This window comes from Geospiza fortis, unplaced genomic scaffold (assembly GCF_000277835.1).
Source record: "Geospiza fortis unplaced genomic scaffold, GeoFor_1.0 scaffold413, whole genome shotgun sequence".
Lineage (NCBI taxonomy): Eukaryota > Metazoa > Chordata > Aves > Passeriformes > Thraupidae > Geospiza > Geospiza fortis.
In genome coordinates, this window is record NW_005054386.1 from 2,338,741 (window position 1) to 2,361,793 (window position 23,053).

At 38.3% G+C, this 23,053-nt stretch overlaps 1 protein-coding gene across 1 annotated transcript in view; it reads right to left on the bottom strand.

The window, feature by feature from the left end:
- Nucleotides 1-23,053, bottom strand: part of TENM2 (teneurin transmembrane protein 2) — a 613,414-nt gene that overhangs the window by 468,992 nt on the left and 121,369 nt on the right. Inside the window, exon 3 of the mRNA XM_031060588.1 lies at nt 9,903-10,193. Coding sequence (XP_030916448.1) covers nt 9,903-10,128 — 226 coding nt within the window. The 5' untranslated portion in view covers nt 10,129-10,193. The remainder of the gene's footprint in view (nt 1-9,902; nt 10,194-23,053) is intronic.

The window sequence follows — 23,053 nt, forward strand, 5'->3', positions numbered from 1 at the left end:
TAATAGGAAAAACAAGCACAAAGGTTCATTTTACTTCAGAAATGGTAAAGAAACGGGCAAACATGGATGAGAGATTGTTGCACTGAGTCAACAAGAGAGACTCACATAACTGAAGTACTGAAGACATCTAAACCCACAATCTGTTGTGTACACAGTGATTTCAGAGAGCAAATAACATTTCAGTTTTCTGTGCTGTGTTCTGGTAGAATTGTCCACGTTTGAGTAATCCTAAATACAAGTGCAGGATTTTAGTCCACATATAACACTAGGTAATATATATTTCCAAGTACCTCAAATTTAGTGTTCTTTCTTCTAATGAGACTTCTGCTGGATCTGTAGGCAGTCTTATAAACCACTTTAACCTTAATTTTTCATTATGAAAATTGTAAGTATTCATTAACTTTGGAAGACATGGCATTACAGCTGTGATATATCATTCCTCATATTATTAACAATCTACTTTATAAATTCAGTGCTTGAAGCACATACTGGTAATAATGCCTTACGAGTTTTATTCTTGTAAGAATTTAGAAACAAACTTAACAGGAGCCCACACACTTAGTTGCCTAGTCATACACAAAATTTTATTTGCTGCAATTACTTTAATGTTAGTGTCAAAATATATCTGCAGCAAGTTTAGCAGAAACACTACAAACTAAACCCCAACTCCTCCCAAAAAGAGAAGCTATGTGACTAATACTACTCTTTCCACCTCTCTAACTCTTTGGTAAAATAATTTATGCAAGACTAAAGTCCAGATTATCACTTTTTGTGTAGTAAACTTTTAGCATATTGTAAATAATTTTAGTCAAAGGTAATACTTTCCCCACAGAGACTAAGTACTGTTTTAGCTTTTCTTCAATACCATTCAAATTCTTATCTCAGGAATAGAAAAACTTCAAAGGAAAATCAGATATTGCTATGAAATCAAATTGACTACCATCTATAAAAAGTTTGTTTGGTACTCTAACTACATAATGTGAAAATTTTTTATTATATTTATAATATTTAATATATCATCATAAATTGCCAACCTTAAAATAAAGTACGCTACTGGAAGTAATTTCAAAAGTGAATATACAATTCTAGACCAGCTACCACAGAGTAGCCATTTGCTTGAAGGAATAACATTTATGCAATTTGTTCTACATGATGGTCTTTTTTTTTTTTTAATTATCTAACATTGCTTCTGGTCTTAGTAGCAAAATCTAAAATACTGATAATTTTTACTTCAGTATTTAAACAAATGGAGTTGATTAACGTATTTGAGGACACAAAGTTGTACTGAACTGAGTCATCTGCAACTGAGCCTTTACCATTTCATATAATCAAATATGATTATGAATATCAATTTCATATTCAAAATTTCCACTTGTTACCACAGACAGCTTGCTCTCTTCTAGGTAAAACTGACCACAGGCTATTCTGTGGTTTTCACATGGAATAGTGGAAAAAATACAGCTGATATTAGCCAGCTGCTCAAATTTCCTTAGCATTAGACATTTCTTTATATTCTACAAGCGCTGGTGGAACTGCAAAACAAAACCCCTCAGCTGCAGTGCTTGGTGCCATCCCCTTGTAAAAGAAAATTCCTATAAGGTTTAGGTGACACATGACTTTGGAAAAACATGCCAAGAGAAGAAACACAGCAAACAGCAAGCACCAAGAGTCCAAAGCTGGGAGTGGATAAACGAGGCAATAAGGAAAGAACGAATATGAGAGTGAGGATAGGTTGCTAAAAGATGTCTAACAATACCAGGATTGGCAGGGCATACCTGGGCTCAGAACACAGATAGAGGAGCAATGCTAGGAATAAAACAGATAGATACTGGCAAGCTCTTCCAAATTGATTTTTTAAGCTGAGGAAGAATCTTGCAAGGCAATCAACAGAAGACCAAGACTCAACATTCAAAATTACACTGGACAAACTACACTGAAGAGACATTTCAGAACTGATGATCAAACTGTTCCTCTTTTGCAATCCTCTTCAAACAACTGTCTTACTTGGTGAAAGTAGTGGTTGTCATAAGGAACACACTTGACTGCTTAAGGAAAACAGTCCAGCAACATCATCAAAAGCAATTCTAGCTACACATAAGCAAGAAAACAGAACTGCCTTCACTGCTCTGTCAAGAACAGTTTCAAGTATTAAATTCAGTTTGTAACATCCAGGTTTTGACCAAAGTTTAGGGGAAAAAAAAAAAGAGGTCTTAACTACTGTATTTTCCATAACATTTCTTTAGGTGAGTGATTTATTCCTCCATTTTCTGGACTTGCTCAAATTCAGCTAAAACAACTTTTCACTCCATTATGAAGAAACAGCCAACTGTTTGAGTTTTCTGCATCCATTTTAACAAGTTTCTGCCACACACAAAAACATCTGAGCCTCACTCCACCTCCCATGTTAGCAGCCGCATTCCTCAGAGAGGCTTTTCTCCAAGCAGTTTTAAAAATATATCTTTTCATTCTGAATTAAACAGGATGTAGAGATGGCCACCAGTGGAGAAGCAGGAATCACAAACCTATAACCCAACTATTCCAAGGAAATGTGAGCAAGTAATTACAAATAAAACTGCTTACATTCATGCAACTTGTTTGGCAACAGCAGCACAGCATAAGGAAAGCTGCTACAATTCATAACAGCATCTTGTAATAAAACAGCTTTATGCATCCCTCTCAAACTGTTTAGTGCTCAAATCTCATCAGATGGCTGAGTAAGCATTACACTTTGGGACAGTAAATCTCTGTTTCCAATATGGTCTGCATTCACAGACACGTACTTTTGCACTCACTGCAGTCACTTTCAGCTAAGCACTCACGTGGAAAAAAAAAGGCAAAAAGGCAATATATAAAGACATCTGAATGCTATTTTGTCTAGTCAGCTATCTAGACTCTGAAACCATTTTTGGAACCTTAAATGATGAGCACCTCAAAAGGAACTGACTGCTACCAGCAAAAGCTAATTTGAAGTTGGATTTACAAACATGAAATAGCATCAAAGAACCACCTTTATACAAGTCACTGACTCTTCAACCTGTCTTTATCCACATCACTGGGGCATACAGGGCACTGCCATGGTATATTTCAGTTCTATTAGAGACAAACTAAAAGGTAGGAAAGGGTTTAGAAACCACCACCAAGTTGAAATTCGTGACAGGAGATGACATTACACAGGCAGATGCTTGAAGAGCTCTGCTTAGATTGACAGACAGCTCACAGAAAACACAACTGACTGAACTGTAGCATCTAATTAAATCTGTACAGAAAAACACTGTGTACTGTGGGTTTTCCAATAACACAGAAAAGAGCATCACCAGGCCTAATGGCTAAAACTGAAGCCAGTTTCTAAAACCCAGAGAGAAGTTGGTATCTGCTTTACCATGGAGGCTGAGTTCCCACAGTCACTGCCCATCAGTGGAAATCATGGATTTTCATGATCTACTTCATGGTCTACTGATGTTTCCAGAGCTTCAGAATGTGCTTAATACAAGGAAAGATTACTGGGATCAATGTATAAATAATCTGATGAAAGTTAACAAGCAGCCCAAAAGCAGGTCAAGGAAGGAAACTGCAGATCCTCTGACCTGGAACTCTGAATCCAGAGACAAATAATATAAAACAAACAGGACAAATGCTAGGCCCTGCTTACCCAATTATACTTCCTTACCATTTTGTTTTTCTACTGATTTATAGGCTTTAAATGAATTGGTCATCAGCACTCAACTCCAAAACCTCCATGGTTCTCTAAGGAAGACAATGAGCTTTGTGCGGTATTTTTATTTGTTTGAAACTTTCCTTGTGTTTTTCTTAGTGAGTGAAGTGTGTGCATTTGGGCCCAGCCACAATATTTTAGAAGCTTCTAGAAATCACATAATGCATTGGAGGTGTTAGGAGAACAAACAGGGAGGACAGACGAAATACAAACAGAGCTAATCATCACCACAGATGAACCAGCTGTCCACTGAGTCTAGAATTTCGCCCCCAGTAGTAAGACATTTCAAAACAACATGGGGGACAAAAATAAAGATGAAGACAACTGGAGAGTAAACAAAAATACACCGAAAACCTGGTCCCAATGCATTTGAGCTGAAAACTGACTCGTGTTGGAGCAGTGAATACCCTCTGGTGCTTAACACATCTTCCACACACTCCACTAAAACACAAATATCTAATCCTTTCCTTTTTTTTCTGAAGATGCAGACCTTAAAAGCATGTGGCATTGGAGAGTTCATCAATGTATAACCCAAAATAAACGCTGAATCTTAAGTATTTGCTGAACTCTATTTTATTTAAACGGTTCTTTCTTCCTGTATTATGAGAAAAGAGGAGGAGAAGGAAAAGGGTCTAATTGCTCTTTACCAGAAAACAAACTTAAGAGGGGTTACCAAGTTCACAGAAACAAAATGATATTCACTAAAGCAAATTCAGGACTACATGTAAAAACTCATTTTCTGGAACCCACCTAGGATGCAGAGACAGAGATGCCCAATTCACATACAGATCAAATGTAAAAGCTTTCTAAATCTGACATTTCAATGTTAATAAGTGTATTAGAAGAAAATCTAAGTCTCTCCATCAGTTTGAGAACACTCACAAGTAAGCAGCCTCTCTTCCAAACACATCTTGCTGAAAACCAGATGCTAAAAAATATCAATTAACTTTGTAAGACAAGACACAGAAGGTGGAACAAATTTGCAAGATTTGCTAAATGTTATCCATTTTCACTATTAGAATTATTCAAAAATCATTTTCATTTGAAGTATCTTTTATAAAAAACTATTACTTCATGTCCATGGAGTACATTATCTCCCTTTACAGAAGATTTTAGTATGAGACAGAGCATCCACAGATGTGTGTAAACAAAGTTCTTAAAAGAGCGTGTGCTCACGTGCATATGAGAAAATGAAGTACTTATAGAATCAAAAATTATTATTTTCAGTATCCAAAGTCTTAGAATTCTATTATATAGCACAGTAAAGGGATGAGGGGGGACAAAAACACACCAAGGAAAGGTTCTGTTCAACACCCAGTCACACCCCAGCACTACAAGATGAACAAGCATGGCTTTCATTGAAGCACAAGATCTTTTATTTGGTAGAAATTTGAAACTATGACGTATAGAAAGCATATTTCCTATTAATTTTGAAGTTTTTCTGAAAAGGTATTTGCATTAAAATGGTTACTAAACCTATTTTAGAGTAGACCCGAGGTTTTAATTTTTATCATTTATTCAGTGTGTGCTTAGTACACGTTGATAACATCTAGTTTTTAGAAGTTTTCCTTTTATATGTGCTTTATACAATGTGCATGTAACTTTGCAAATGCTTTTAAAAAATAGAACCTCATTTAACTTAATCATCAACTAATGAGGAGTCCAGTAGAGAAATAGCAAAAATAGAAGTTCTTTTTTGAAAGCTAAATAGAGGAGCAAAAAAGAGGAAAAAAGGAGCATAAGTCTATATAAACTTATATACATGCATCAGAAATCCCTGCATTCTGAGTCTCTAATTTAAACTGTAAACAAATGCTGATTTTTAATAATGATCAGTTGTGGGAAACTGCTGAGAATAAAAAGTTATTCCCTGAGAGAAACTGTGTGTACAGAGAATTCTCACATTATGTCTATCTGTTGTTTATTCTACAAATACATATTAATATTAGAATAGTACTGGGTTTTCCAGCACTGGCGTTATTAATTATTACTGGAGTTCCCATCGGAGCTGCTCAACTGGTCCAGCAGGTGAGAAGAAGATGAAGGTGAGCCTTTGCTCAGCCCAGGTCAGACTCTGACTCCCAGGGGTCAGCCCAGCAGGTCTGAGCACCCCAGCACACCCAGCAAAGGGACTCACAATGGATGACAATATAAAATGGTGAAATGCCAAGAAAATAGGATGGAAAGGGAACATAAGGGAAGTGAAAAGGGAGAGATGATCACAACTGATTTCAACTACCAATTGCAAACCAGAGAGCTTGCTGCTCAGAAGGAAAAAAAGAAAACAAAACAAAGATACAAACAAAAACTAAACCCTCAAACATTACAAAGCAAAACAACAACAAAAACAACCACAGTACACAAAATACCAAGACAAAACAATTTGTGCATATTTAAAAGAAAGCACCCCAAAGACTGAAGGTCAATCCCATGATGTCTCCCTGAAAATCTACTTCTAAATACTTTTTCTTCTGGATTTTATTGTGACTCAGATCTAATATACACAAAGTTTAAGTTTAATTCCTGTCTATTGCTATTACAGCTCAAAAGGACACTTGACTGATATTAGAGTATAAATCAGAGGAGGAATGTTAGGTTTGGGTTTGGCTTTCTTACCTTTTCCTTTCTTAAAAGCATACTGACAGAAGGCTGCTCTAAATGTTTGTTTAGCAATGCTGCTACATTGCTCCATTAGTAACAACTTCAATACAGATGAAAGCACAGATGAAAGGTGCTTTCAGGTTTTTAAATCACTTAATAAAATCTTATCATGATTTGGGGAGGGAGAGGGTAAGGGAGGGAGGTGTTATTCAGCATGTTTCCTTTATTGAATAAGGTACACAATTTATAATTTTTTATTTCTCAATAAGCCCATGCATTCTAGACAGGAGAAATGGAAGAGTTGTCTCACTCTAATACATATTTTACACTGGGATGGTGTTTCTCTCAGGTCACCATTAAAACCAAAGTCCTGATTCAGGAGAAGTGGAGGTTCCACATGCACTGGCTTGAAGAGGAGAGCTGCCTTGAGGCCTTTTCCCACACAAGTCACCCTACACCTGATTCCATGTCAAAGAATCTGCCACCCTGCCTCTACCCCAAATTTCCTTAGATTGTGTAACTGCACTGATATAATGAAAATCAACAGATTGCAGAATGCCACTCAAAAACCTTGCGTGACAAAGGAAAACTACAAATGTGCTCTCACTCTAGGTAGAAATTTTATTTAATGTATTTAATCCAAATCCATCAAAACATTTCATTTTCAAAAGGTCACAGGTCCTGGAGTGAAGTATTAAAACTGTAATTGCTAAAACTCAGTTGGATTTGGAAGGGATACATTAATTTTAACAGAAGAGCTGAGGTTGACTCAGGTTTGATGACAAGATGATCAAAGATGTCATCTTGGTGTCATTGGGAGTATGAGCAGTGAGACAAAGTCTGGCCAGCCCAAGCACCTGTAAGAGCAGCTGTGGCCTCTGAACAGCAGCCACCAGTCACTGTGAACAGGTAAAATCTTCTTTTAAGTCTGAACAACTTTCATACCTCTCGGGGAATTACTAAAACAACCCAGCAAGAACTGTTTCAGACTTCTGAGCTCTGAATATAGTTTTTGTTATTAGCATTTAGCTGACAAACCATGATAAACAAAACCAGAATGAATGCAACTTTATCTTAACTGATTTTCCAAACCCAGTAATGTACAACAGGCAGATCAAAACAGCTGTGAATAGTTCCAGTGCCATGGTCAAACCAAATACTTTGCAGTAAGTCAAAAGTACTTAGCTTTTCTAATAGAAGACACAAAATAATGAGGAAAATATTTGCAATTCCTTTAAAAAAAAAATCAAGCTTTTTTCTAATAGGAAAACAAAAAAATCTCTAAAGACTGTTTTAATCATGTTTATTTCCCACAGAATTTAATCCCATCATAACACCCACTCAAAGTTAGAATAAATTTAAATGTATAAATTCCTAGATGTCTGCAGCTGGAAACTGGATGCACAAGATGTAATGAACAGAACTTCCACATATGAACCACATTTTTATCCATCTAATGGTAATATAGAAAGTGAGAACAGCTGCCAAATCTTAATCTAGATCTACCTGTCATATTTTCTTGAATATCATACCAGTAAAAGTGTTCAATCAGAAAGATATCCAGCTTTCAAATATAAAGAATCATCACACAGACTTATTTTCTAAAAAAAATTGCTTTCTAAACTTAACAAAAGCAGGAAAATAAGGAGTTGCTGTTCATTATCTAACAAAAAAATTACTTCAGCTCTCTAAAATAAACACTATTTATTTAGACACAACAACACAAACTAGTAGGGGAAAAAGTAACAATAATAAAAAAAATCTGAGTAGTGTTTCAATTCAGTTACCAACAACTTGCATTCCCCTTTGTAAAGAGGGCAGAGAAGAACACATTAAGAGCAGGGGGAGGATGAACAGTTGTCAAATCAGTAATCAAGAGAAAAAGACCATTATGAAATGCTGAATAATGACCTGCAAACTAAAATGAGGCACTTGAGCTGAAGCATCAATCATCTTGATAGGGAAAAGTAATATTTAGATGACTCCTGTACAGTAAAGTAGAACAAACTGCAGTGAAAATGGCTCCAGCAGCTCAGAGGTTCGAGGCACACTTTGATGCTTTATCTTAGATAAACGCCTCTAAGCAAAGAAAGACCCTCCAAGAACAGAGATTACCCCAGAAAACAGAACTGGGTGTTTGACAGACCAAGCACAATGCAAACACTCCCACATGTCTGCAGTCAAATGTGAGAGAAACAAGGGCTTAGACAAGGGCTTAATTATCAACACTTATTATTAGATAGTTTGATTGAAAGGGGAAGACAGACACTGACTGCTGTCAGAATGTTTGAAACAAGATGAGTGATGTGATACCAGGTATAAGAAATGACCTTCCACTGCAGGATTTCCACAACAAGTGTGGTAATTTCCCATCCCTTGAGCCACAATGTTAGAAAGTGCAGCAGAGAACCATCACACGCTGTTAACAAGCACATCTTCAAACCAGAAGAGTTTCTGTATTTAAATTGTGGTACTCTTAACTGATGGACCTGATGACTTTCCTTCCATTGAGAGGGCACAAAACATTTCTCCATCAAGCCTGCCTGTATCTTAGCTGGTATGAATCATATCTGATTCTTCAACTGACACTAAACCAAGGCTTTTCATTCAAATGCCATATCTAATCATTGATAGAATTCCAATTTAGCCTGGCTATCTGGGCAAGTAAACCACATGAGTAAACACAGTTCCTATAAAGCAATGTTCACTAATGGTTACAGCACAGAGGCTTACAAGTTCTTGAGACAAGAAAATACCCAAATGAGAATAAAACTACATGTGTACAGGGCACATTTACAGGTTTTCAAGTAAAAACATTTACATTTTTAATTCATTAATCTATTGGACATAGCAAGGACCCTTTTATAAAATAAGAGATTAATTCCCCTAGCTTACCAGTTAATACAGGCAGATTATTTCAAACATTAGTTGTAGGCTGCAACGCTCAATTACAGCCAATTACAAAAGGAATTAGATGGGTTTCCTCCTTTTAGTTTTTATGAGGTCTAGGGTGAGCAATATGTGTGAGCAGTGACAAAATGAAGTCAGAGGAACCAGCACTCCCATTCCCACAGCTCAGTTACCCAGCATTCACGAACAGGAAAGGAATTCCAAGGCACCTGATAAATAATGTGTATGTTGGCCATATGGGTTTTTACCATAACAATGTTTTAGTTGTCTTTTCAGTACAGATTCTGTGTTAAAGAGAGACGCATGTAGGTGAAAATGCCATTACCATCTCCAAAATTAACCTAGGAAACAAGATACCAAGCTAGCACATTGGCTAACCCCAATATCTGTACAAAAGACATCCTCTGGTTAAGGGTCATGGCATTTGTGTCTATCAGATGTTTTGATCAGTGAATCTCGATTTGCCTCATTTACAAATTGTGGATTTCAAAAGTACCAGAACTCTGAGAAAAGGAAGAACTTTCTAATTTAGCACAAAGCAGTGGAAATAATGGTAAGATAATATCCATTTTCCTAGAGCTCTTTCATTAAAACTCCTGGTAGCACTGAGATGCTTTCACAAGGAACAGACTGCACTGAGGAGCACCGTAACAGGAACCAGTCCTGACTGCAAACATACCTTGTCTTGGAAACTCATCCGACTCCCTGTGCACCAGGTCAGACACCCGATTGCCGTAGTGCATCCTGCTGTCGTGGTCATAGGCCTTGAGGGTCTCACTGGAGCTGTAGGACTTCTGGGTGGGCACCCTGCAGTCCTCGCTGTCCAGCGAGGAGCTGGTGTAGCGGCACTGCTTCCCGCAGCGGCCCCGCGTCAGCGAGCGGTGCCTCCTGTCCTTGATGTCCATCCTTCTGAGCCAGGCACAGTGCTGCCAGGAGAGCCACTCTTCTGTTTGGGGTCAGTCACTGCCACCTAACAACATGAAAGGATGAGAAAGGAGTAAGTAATGCTGCCACGATGCTTTGTTTAATTCTACTTTCCCTGGCTTGTCCTTGAAGAACAATGTGGCACAGATGGAGAAGAAAGGGAAGGCCCAGATCATGCATCCTCTAAAAAATGGAAATAATTGACCAGAATGGGTGGAGAGAAAAAAATGAAATGCTGTAAGATAATTGCATTCTATCTAAATTATTGTTTAAAAAACAATGATAAAACAATAACACTGTCATCTTTTGATTTTTGAATGAACTCTGGTAACAACACAGAACTGACAGAGCAATATTTATTTCTGTTATGCAACAGAAGAAAAGCAGACTCAAACCAGCTTTAATTATTTCCATTCTTCCTGCAGGAAGACTTGCAATTAAGACTGAAGCATGCAGGAGAGTTCCAAAGAGGAGACTATTCCTATTCAGTGTTAATCCATTACAGAGCTGTACATTATCCTTTAACAACGTGTTCACAAGCAGCAGCAACTGATTTTATGGCCCCTGGTTAACATTAATCCAAGGCCCTACTCTGAAGCTGGACAAAGTTTCTCCAAAGGTCCATCCCAGCCCTGACATTGCTGTGTGTCTGTGAGTGTCTGAGCACACTTTGGGGCTTGGCTGCTCTTGTGCACCCCAGAATGTGACTGGATGAGCTTCTTCACCACCCCTCAAGTCGACCAGTTTATCCAACTCAGTACTTGGAGCTCTTGAAAACTGTCTAAATATCCTCTTGTTCAGTGGACCATAGAGTTTTCTACAGTGTGCTTAATTAGGACACCCTTACTGTGGCATATAGACTTTAATATATGAATCGTTAGCATACAAAAACTGCAAAATGAAAGCTACTGTAGAAAAGAAGAAATACAGTAAAAGCACAAACACCCTACCCACTGGGGTACTAATTATTTTCAGCTGGTATTAGTATGCATGTCTTTTTCTCATGGCATTCTATGCCCAGGTCTGTGCTAGTCCTGAGAAATCCTCATGACAAATTTTTTTTGTTGGAAATGAAATATTCCCACATAAAAAATTACTCAGATTTGCTAATAAGCAAAAATTGGAACAACAAATCTTGCTTTTCTCTACATGGCTAAGGAGTTGAAGGATGGTTTGGGTGAATTTAGCTGGGACAGTTGAAGGGCTTTTCCTTGTCCCTGTCCTCTCTCCGTCCAGGTTCCCCTGCCAAGGCCACCCAGCAGAATGTGCCCAGGCCAGAAGCTTTGCTGAAACCACCAAAGCATTTCAGCAGTGATTCCCTGTGCCATCTCTGCCACCAAGGGAACAAACTGCAGCAGAGGATGATAAAACATGCAGAAGGCAGCAAAGCCTTTCCTTGTGGTAGCTGTTTGCACCTGCAGGAGAAGAGGTCACAGCACTGGCACAAGTATTGGCTAAATCACTGCTTTTTGAAACAGATTATGGGCCTAAGAGGGAATAAATGTACTTGGCCAGAGGAGCTGGTGACCTAGAGAAAAGGTTTCTTGCCTTCATTTAGATTTGACATTTAGCCTCGTTGTGGTTTTTGGTTTTTTGGTTTTTTTTTTTCTTTCTGTATTTTAAAGTTAGGTAACCATGAGAAACAGTTGCTTTAAACCACCCACAGGTATTCTGCAATCTGTGAGGAATAAGAACTGTAAACATGCTTACTTCTTTCCTTCTTTTTCATTTATTTTTAACATTTCAGAGAGGAAAAAAAGTCACAAAACAACACCTACAAAAAAGCCAAAACAAAAGCAGAGACATTTGGCACTTGAAACCATTAAGGTTCGTTTTATAACTTCAGATTAAAGAGAAAGAAAGATTCAATCCACATTTCTGTTTCTCAGCTCTCTGAACATGCAGTGGCTAAGCTGACTCCTCCATATCTGAATTTTTTAGTGCAATTCTTTGGTGCTGTAATACTGATTGAACTGGAAAGCATGTTAACTGTAAAGCATTTTAACACTGGTGGCACAAAGAGTTTCTTGAAGTTTCAGGAGATATATGATCATTTAGATTAACAATGCCTGGCTCTTTGATCCCATTTTAATACTCTCTCATCAAATCCAGATATGAATATATCACAATTATAAACACAGAAACAGACACCGACACTACAGCATGGAGCAAAGCCTGCCAGTTACTCTCTGGGAGCCCTCATGATGCTATTCAACACAAAAGCCTGTCATTCCACATGAATTCTATATTGTCTGTCAGTTCAGATAAACAAACAGCTTTTTGTTTTTATGACTGCTAAACTTAAAGCTGTCTGGCCTGATTTCTATTGTTTCTGAAAGAACAATTAATTCCTTGCTACTCTAGTTAAAAGAAGGATTTACTCTGACTGAGATAAAACTTCTGAGCATTTCCAGGACGTTAGCTTATGAAAGCATCTTCTCAGGAAGACAAGAGTTTTTGAAATTGTTCCCTCAATAACCATTATGTTTAGAGTTTTGTGCAATTCCCCTACAAATAGAAAAGGAAATGGTAAGACAGTGTTCCACTGCTGATCATGCCTGGAAATATTCCTCAGTCATCTGTACATGCAGCATGTGAGGCACAACGTCTGTGCTACAGTAACTCCAACTGGCTAACATAAGAAAATAAATGTAGAAATGTCCCAAGATCTTTACTTTGATCTTTCATAAGGAAAAATCCTGTTACAAGAATCAGACATCAGAATAACTTGGTGAATAACTTTATTTTATGACACCAGACTATTAAAATTTCTTGAACTTCACTAATTTTAGTAGATCCTTCAAATGCTGTAGATAAAATGATAACATTTTTATTGGAAGTTTAGTTCAATGTCATTTTCATATTTATTAGTTTTATTTTTTGTTTCCCTTATTTTTCCATTACTTGAGGACAAATCCCAAGCATCTGAGACTAAACACCTCTACCTGAACACAAAAAAATATTCTCAGGGATAATTCTCTCCTCCTCACCTGTGCTTTGGAGATTTATTTGAACTAAAAGCAGCCAGGCAGAAACCAGTTCCAGAGCATCATGCCCAAACCATTCTCAAAATTTAGACAACAGTATCACCATACATGGCTTAAAACACAGTCAATTAAGTTGTGAAACACTCCTAGAAAAGCTATTTCACTTTTTTTTTCATTCTTATGTTAAATAGATTAAATACTGATTCAATTCAGTGCTAAACACCTTTCCTGTTAGACAGTGAAATATTTATGTACTGTATTCCTGGAAAGGTAAGGTGTGATAGCTTTGCTTAGAGAATGATGGTGAGATGCAATTTGAGTTCAGAACTCCTGATACTCTTTGACTTGTCTGTCTCAAGGGCACTCTGTGAATGGTTTATTTTGAGTCATTGACCTAAATCATAACTGATTTAATAATTTCTTTTGTTTCAAAGGATTTAACTAATACAGCTCATCCTGACCCACTTACACTACAGAGCAGTACAACCACTAACAAGTGGTTTCAACTGTTTTTCTCATCTAGTTTTGGTTTAATTATTTCAGAAAAAAAGGAGCCCTGACTAACTTTCTGAGAAAGGTGTTTACTCAGAAAATATTTATTATTTATAATGGCCTGCTAAAGGGCTGGTCAAGTTTCACAGGAATACAGTCTCAGCCGATCTGGGCCAACCATCGGAGTCAATCTGAAGCAATAAATAGCTCAGGCTGCGTTTGCTGCTGATGGACACAGATCCCATGTGCCCCAGGTTACACATGTGTAATACATTCTGACTCACAATTCATCCAATATAAGATTTATGTAAGATTTATTCTGGTTCTGTAAAGCAACTGTGTACCTGCCCATGACTTCGGCAGGGGTAATGAGAAAATAATTGTAACTGTGGGCAGTGCAAGGGCATTAAAACACTGCACATCCTGCAGGGACAACAGACATAAGGGGGAACAAAGAGGGAGGACAAGAGAAGAAAAAGCTGAGAAGAGAAATGAAAAATAGGTTTTTGTTTAGGGAGTTTAAAAAAACTGACCACTCCTCTTTGTGTTAGCACAGGCAAATCAATAGAAGGCATGGAGGGAGGGCTCAAGATGAATTTTAATGGCTGAGAGAAGCTTACACTAAAACTCTCTGTAAATTTAAATTTGATTCATACATTTATCTAACTCAAGTAAGGGCTTGTTTGCTGCATTTTGCAATGATCCTGACATGATCACAATGTACAGGGCCATTAGAACTGCCACTCACACCACACAGAGCCCAGGAATCACTTGGCAGTTCAGGGAAAACAAGAACTTCACATTTATATTGTGCCCCCAAATCACCTGGCACGACTAAATCAAAACATTACAATAGTTGCAGACATTGTTGGAAACAGCCTTTTTTCTTTTTTTCCCCTCTTTTTTTTTTTATTTAAAAGAAGTAGCACACCATGTACCAATCTGAAAAAAAAGGTCTCTTAAAAGGCTGGACTCCTTTTCAGGAGCAGCAGTTGGAAACAGGCCTGTGATTCAGATATTCAAATGCTGTTCATTATTTTATGCAAAGACTATTTTTTGAAATGAGAAAATGCAACAATTCAGCTTTGGTGCCATGCAAATTTTCAGGCAAAAAAATTAAATGGTTACTTAACTGTTGTATTTATTTCTGATTTTAATATTAGTGAAAAAAAACATCTCTACTTCTGAATCCTCTCTGTCTACAAAAAAAACAGGAATAAACAAAATGAAAATTTAAACTAAATACTACAACTAAGTGCACTACAATATGTGCACTTTATTAGATAAAAGTAATATTGATGACAAGTATGCTGGTTTTGCAGCAAAAACCAAAATATATTTGGACAGTCTGTTTGGTGTAGCCTCATTTTTCGTTGACAAATTGTTCTTCTGAATTTTTTAATTCTTTTTTTTTCTGTCCAAATACTGAATTTTTGTTTTAGTGAGCTACTCTATATTAAGCTGAAAATTAGATATATTTAGTATGACATGGTAAACAGCTATGTCAGAACAGTTGTGAGGAATGATGCAAGTTAAGTAACATAAGACACACAATGCTTATAGGCATTCTGTGTTCTGCTTTACTGCAGAGAAAACTTGTTTAATTTTTTTCATTTTAATAAATAAAAGCTCTAGGAAGTATTTTCATGCTAATGGCAGTCAAAATGGTACACACAACAACAAAATTAAGCACTGAGCCAAATGTTTATCCCATATATGTATTTTTATCTGTTTAAATATACATGTTTTTATTTCTAGACTATCTTCAGAGATTTCTGTACTCCAGGAACTTTATATAAATCCCAGAACTGTTTGAATCTATTATGAAAATAGCATTCCATTAAGAAAACAACATTCCATTGAGAAAGGATGAAAAGCCCAGGAGCTAGAGACAGTTTTCAAACAGTGCCCCATCATTCACTGACTGCTGAGGATTAACCCCTTATTCCTCCCCGAATGGATTCCCCTTTCCATGGGGCAGAGGAGGTGGGGGGATGTGAGCCCAGCTCTTCCCTATCCCCAGGGGCCTCAGAACCACAGCTCACACCAAGGACAAATGGAGAGTTTCTTTCTCAGAGCACATCTGGGAAAGCTGCTTGACCAACTCAGGTACAAAGTCATAAATGTTCTTAAATGTGGCTTCTAGTTTATGCACAAGTTGGGGAGCACCACAGATTTGGAAATCACATCAGTAACATTTAATTATCAGCAAAGCATCTCAGTGTCCCAGGCCTGAGGCAGAGTGTGGCACACATGAACCACCCAAGTCTTTGTGTTCAGCTGCTACAAACCAAGCGCTTGTCTTTCTCTGAGAGAATGAGAAACAGAAAACTTCACAAACATTGACTTCGTGCCTCAATAGCCACACAGTATATTTAGTCGATTTTTATTGAAAATTGTTTGAAATTCAGTAAAATATTATTGGGATAGAACAAAATTCAGTAGCTGATCATCAACTATCCTGTTGATTCCCATCCTAGAAGCTACAGCAACCATGAGGAGATTGTGGCACAGTCACTCAGAGGTGAGAAAAGCTCCTTTCTCAGTGAAGGGCTTATAAATACCCCAAAGTGGTACTAAGCAGAACATTGCTAGTTATACAAAGGGGGTTGAAATCTTTTCTTCCCAGGTACACAAAGGCAAAACCATGCAAAGCTTTCAACTTTTTCCTATTTGAGAGTGTTCTTCCTTCTTTTCTGGGTGAGGCCTGAACTATCCCCCATTCCAGAAAAAGAGAGATTTTACCCAGGCATAACATATTTCCACTACCAACTCACAGCTGTTCACAGATATTTATCAGACTTTTGAACAGCCAGGAGAGCTAAATGTGTATCAATCTTATTCTACAGCAAAGGTTAAACACCATGAAGACAAGAGTCCCACCCGAGGTCACAAAGTGAGTTTGCTGCACATTTGAAACCCCAAGTTCCAGGGCTTGGTTTCCTGCTCTCAGTACAATTGTTATCTAAATACTTCCATCACTCCATGCTGTCAGGTTTAAAAAAATAAATAAATAAAATCAAGCCACTATAAAACAACACAAAAAGCCAAGGTCTCAATTAATATAATTACTTAAAATTAGTATAGCTGAACAAGTTCACAAAAACAATTTAAAGATCAAATACAAACTGGTCACTTCAAAAGACTAAATTTGCTAGAACTAATTTCCTAAAGAATACTGTCACTGTTTCACTAGCTAGAAACAATAAACAATAATATTATCTACTGCTAAACTGCTGTTAATGAAGAAAGGTAGAATAATTTATCATTGTATCATTAAGACAATGCTGTAAAGCATGCTTTAATGATTGTGTGTAATAGTTTCCTATCACTAGAGAATACTTTTGAAACAGGGAGTAATTGTCTAAATAATTTTTGATTAAGTCCTTGATCAAACTGATCCACATTTACAGAAGTGAGACAGATCTAAATGCCCATACAAGGAGTGACAACTTGCTTTATTTAATTGTCCACGGGTGATGCACTTATTTAATTCTAGTCCTAGGTAAAATGCTGTCTTTAATTAACCTAATGGGATTTGCAACCTTACCAGCAATGGAGCCAAGACATCAAGCTGGTTGGAGCATAAGTTGTGTTCCAACCATTCCCCTCTCGGTTTTTTTTTCACCAGCACCTGGTTATTAGCTCATTTAATTATTCACCAGCATTTTCCAGTGTGCTGTCCTCTTGTCAGGCTCCTTTATCTTTTCATTTTCTCAGAAACCTTATTTATGGCCAGAGTTTCCATGATGGATTTGAATAGCGTCCATATCCACAAGCCTTTTCCTTCCCACCCACGCTAATCCATCAGCTGTCTCTGGGAGCTCCTGGGCACTGTGCTTCCACATTAGACTGAAGGATTTGGATTTTAAATACATGACTGTGCTATCAAGTTGGAGAAATGAAATACCAAAGGATTTGTACTTCTCTTGCACCCAAGAAGGTCTAATGCCAAGAATTTTAAGGTAGTTCCTTCCTAATTATTTTTTCACTTCCTTATGCTAAAACACACTGTAATTCTACATCCATTGAGCACCTCCACTCCTGCTGGCAGCAGCAAAACCTGTACCACTGGGTACAAGATCAGCCAAGAGAGAAACACCAGGAATGTGCCTTCCATTCCTTGTTTACAGATGAATACACTGTGCAGGGAACTCTGCCAGAATCTGAGATCAGCAAAGCTCCTGTGCACATCTCATCCTACTGTGAGATGATTGTGCTGCTCAAGAAGTTTCTTAGCTATTTTCAGACCTCTACAAGACTATTCTTAAAACTCATCAAATGCAGAAATCATGCAAGCAGTTACAGGTTTAGGTACTTTACTTATCATTTCAGTCAAGAACACCACCTGTTTTTCAGTCTACACTTAAATAATTTTCTCTCATTCTGTGTAAGAAACAGTCCCTTTCTTTCTTTACAGCTTCCACAGAACCTCTCTTGCCTCAATTTGATACCAACAATTTTCATTTGCTTATTAACAGGAGATTTAATGCATTTTCCCCCCGCTAGCAGTGTCAATCTATAAAAATATTTTTTGCAGAAGGCTTTACTAGAGACCACTGTTAAGGCTGTATCAACTTATATGGTAAGGAAAATCAACAATCTTTTAAAATGCCTAATAGTATTTAGTAGAATTTCAATAAAACTATTCCAAATTACACACGTGAATAATCCACTCAGCTAAGCTCTGATATTCTATTACAGAAAACCAACGGGGGGAGAAAAAAAAAAAGGAAAAAAGAGGAAAAAACTGAGAGCGTTTCTATTTGTGTGAACTGGTACTTATTTCTTGTGAGTTCTCCACCTTTGTAAACACATAGATTTTATCAGAAATAACAGCTTCCTGAAGTGATTCTTTGTTTTAAAAGGTTCAAGGTAAGCGAAGAAAAAGTTAAAAGAAAAAAGAAATAGGAATGGAAAACAACAGAACATCGTGATAAGGCACATGGAATGGATGACATTATTTCTCAACAGCCTCCATACAAGTATTTGCTGAAACATTTTAAATTCTAGATTGCCTCAGCCAGCAATGAAACTTTGCATAATGAAGTAAGAAAGTTACACTGGAACAGTCTCAGCTAACAAGTGCTGTTCCATCTTTTAATAAAGGAAAATTAATTGCTTTATAGAAATTAATTCAACCTTGCAGTGATGGATACAATAACCATTACAAAAAATGACCAGCTGTAACTCAAAATGTCTGAAGTGAATTTCCAGGGTCCACAGGAACTGAGTTTGCCACCCTGAAAGCTGGTCCATCCAAATCTGCAGTGCAAGGTTTACTCACATATTATCACAGCAGAAGAGAACACTGAGGGTTATCTTGATTAACGGAATTTTTTAATAACCTCAGTCCAGAAAAACACACTTCTAGAAAATCAACTAATCCAAGATCCCCAAAAGCAGCAAATATCTCATAATGTTGTACAGTCACTGTGCAGACATCACTACATCCTCTGCTCCATCTCAAATAATGAAGAAAAAGGCCTCAGTCCCTCTGGAGGAAAATCTCTCTGGAGAAAAGGCCACATGCTTCAGCAGACATTATCTCCTGTTATCTACCTAATCATTCAGGACAGAACACATACTCTAATCTTCACTCACATTGCCGATTTCCTGCACAGGATCATCATTCCGCTTACTCTCTCCTAGCTGTGGGTGTCTCCAAGGAAAGCCTGGCATTTGCTGGTGGATGAGGGGTTTCCTCGGTGCCACTCTGCCAGCAGTCCCTGCTCACAGGGCTGGGCTGTCACAGAGAAGCCCATCCTGGCTCCTCAGCCCTGTGTGACATCCTCATCCAACACCCCACAGGGGGTGCCTGAAGGCAGCTGGGGACAGCAAGGGCTGAAGCTGCACCAGCCCAGAACAGGGGAGCTCACGTGGGGAGAGCTCAGAGAAGCTGCCACGTGAGAAATGCCAACAGCCCTCTCCAACCCACCATCTGTGCCAGAGTTTCACCAAGCAGGATCAGTCAGAAAGGAGAAACAAGTTTAAAACTGCTCTTAAAAGTGCATGCAATCTCTGCAAAACCCATTTGGTCCTTTCTTTCCGTTGCCCTTTCACAGACTGAACAATAACCAAGCTGCAATGTCTAATTTCTTCACAACTCTAAGCTCCCTGCATTAAAGCCAGCCCCCACAATTTTGCCATCTGCTGCCTGGATTGCTGTGCATCCAGCACAGGGATCCCAACGTTCCTCAACTGCCATGGTTGAACTTCCAGGCAAAAGCATCAGCTCTCTGTGACAAGGACAGAGATCAAACCCAAGGGAACTTGGCAAGAAGCGTTTAAAGCAAATTCAAAGCAAATTCTGTTTCACCTACCACAGTCAGTTGTATCATTGACTCTTGCAAAATAAAATTTATCCCTTCAATGAAGACACTTGATTTAAACTAAGTATTTATTGTATCTGTACAGCTGTACAGACATCCTGCTCTCCATCCACAGTATATGAAATTGATAGTGTTTTAAAATTGCCTATCCTCCAGAGATATTGGACAAGTTTGAACAAGTTTATAGCTTTGCTTTTCAAAACAGAAAATTAACTAGAGGTCCAAAGTTTAGTCAGTTCTTTTTCTAAGGATTAGATGTTAAGTACAAAGAACAAAATTAAAAAGGCAGTTTAACAAAATTTACCTTGTGAAACCAGAATTCTCTGTGGTTGTAACCAATTTATTCTAAGTTAAACACAAGCCTTAAAATGCTCTCTTTGTTCCAATTCTGTATTACCTACCAAGATAAATGATTTCTTGGTACCATTATTTTTAGCAGTACTTTATAGAAGGCAATAATACTGCAGAGAGTTCTCCCACTAAACAAGAAAGATGTTCACAAATTGTAGCAAGTCCAGGGAAGGATGTCAGAGTCTCAAGGGACTGGAACATGGGATCTACATGGAGAGATGAAGGAACTGGACTTGTTTACTTGCAGAAATGGCCAGCAGTGGCCTTGCTGTTCCTGTGAGGCCACAGAGAAGAGGGAGATGGGGCTTTACTGGGGGCAACCAAAGGGGAGTGAGAAACCACCAGTGCAAACCAGTACAGGAAGTTCTGAACAGAAATGAGGTGAGTAAAAATCCCTCTGGGGACAAATAAGCACTGGAGAGGTTGCTGCAGGGGCTGGGGAATTTTGCTCTTTTTCAAGACTTCACTGCACAAAGCCCTTAGGAGCCCAGTCTCAGTTCAACACTGACACTTGGATTAGGTGAGCTCCAGAGGTCCTCTCCAGCCTCAGTGTGCCTATGATGGGCTTAATCTGGGAAAAGTTCCATAACCATTAAAAAACAGGAAGAACCAAAAGAACTATTTATTTTAGAAACAAGCCAGTAAAGCAAACACACAAGGCAAGCTTTGTAAGCTGAGCATGAAGGCTCAAAAAGTCAGAGGCTTTTCAAGTAAAAAAATCATCTAAGCTTGCAGGTTTAAAGCTGAATTCCAAGCTTGAAGAGGACAGTAAGGCAGAGGCTGCATTCTGTCAGAAAGCAGACACTGCAGTGGGGTCCTGCTACAGCCACACTGTGCGTTGCACCAGGATAGAGTGAATGGGTTGTGCTCCTTCAGTTCCCCAACACAGACCTTTGAGGAAATACAGTTCTAGAGCGAAGAAAACGCACAGGAACTAAAAGCACAATTTAACAAAAGTAAGAAGTACAAGCTCTATCACAATTCCCAAGACACTACTGCAAGTTCATTCATTTCCAAACACACCATTTTACAGTGGTGACTTTGAAACAGTCCCTTAAAAATGTGAAAACAAACCTAAAAGAAAACAACTCTGCCATACGTTGTGATGACACTACCATAAATCTAAAGAAAACAACACATGAGAAGGAATTGTAACCTCTAACACTCACCTCTCCACCAGGCAGAGCCACATTCCTGTGTCATGTAAATCAATACAAGGTCTATTCTCTTTTCACTGAAGATTTTGTCTTTTGTTTGGAGGCCCAGGAAGCATGGCATTCATCTGGGCCTGTTCTATAGATAAATGGTCAATGACTAACTTGAGATCTGTGTGTGATACAGAGGCACATGGTACATTATTCTGTCTGCAAATCTAAGGATTGTTTTAAAAGATTTTTTTTTAATGGAAATCAAAACTTAAATTGTTATAGTGATTCACCAACAAATTTCTATTTCCATTGCTGAGCAGGGCAGAGACAGTAGGTGTGAACCCACAATCCCACAGAAGTCAGTGGTGTTTTCTCTTCCTGTACAATTTTGTCTGCCAAACTTCAAAAGGCTCACTGATTTTAGCCAATACAGGCTAAAATCAACTGGCATTTTGTCCCAGCTGGGTCGGTGGGTGCCTTTCTGCTGTACTTAAATCTCAGCAGGAGTGTGGAGAACATGAGCTACTAAGCCTGGGACTAGAGAGAAAGCAGTTGGCCAGCAGAAACTGAAGGAAGGAATACTCTACTGATAGCCATTATGTGAATTAGTGTTGGTAGTTGTTGACATGTGCAGAGTCAATAAAGTGTCCTAGTTAACCACCTCCTTTGTAACTCCCCCATTTGTGGCCCAGGTGAGTTCCCATCCATGCTGGGCTATCCAGAATTTCACACTGTATTTCCAAGCTCATGAACTCACACATCTGGCTCTGGCAGCAGTCACAGCTGCACCTCAGTCCCCTGGACAAAGTGTGCTCTAAGTAATGTCCTACTGCACCTCCCACCAGTGATTTTACTAATGCTCCACCCTTTGAGGAGCTGCTGCTCTTCCCCAGGATAACACTGCAATCCCTTATTTTAATACAGAAGTCACTGAGGCAGAGGAGAGCAAAGTGCAGCAGCCCTGCTGTTCAAAGCCTCCCTGAGCAATCGGTCATCCTCCCATACAGGCAGTGGGAAAAAGAATCTCCTGTATCTGTACCTCTCAGAGCAGGAAGGAAACTGGAACCAAATACTATAAATGCTTTATTATCCTGAACTGAAATCAATAAACTATGAACAGTTGTAACCTAATTTACTAGCAAACAGAACTGAAAAGATACCTGACAAAGCTTTTCATATACATTAAGAGCCATCAGATTGTAATTTTAGGTCAATATCAAGACCTAGAGTAAAATGATCTATATACCATTACCAATTTACTCATATGCCCAAATTACCTCAGTAAATTCTAACTTGCATGAAAACTTTCATAAATTATTAAAATAAAAAAAGATAAAGGAGGGAAAAGAAATCTCTTCCTTGATGCCATTGTCACTGATGTGCACATGTTCTGCACAAGCAGTGGTGGGACTGGGACAAGCAGCTTCCCAAAGGGTGGATCTGTGAGCCCAGGGCAGGGGGAGGTGGTGATCCCTCAGACTTCCCAAAAAGTCTGCTACCCAAAAAATAGCAGGACTGACAAGTGTGTATTTGGGTGTTTGGTCAGTGGCATCGCCAAAGCCACTTGAAGGGACATCTCCTCCAGCCCTCCCATGG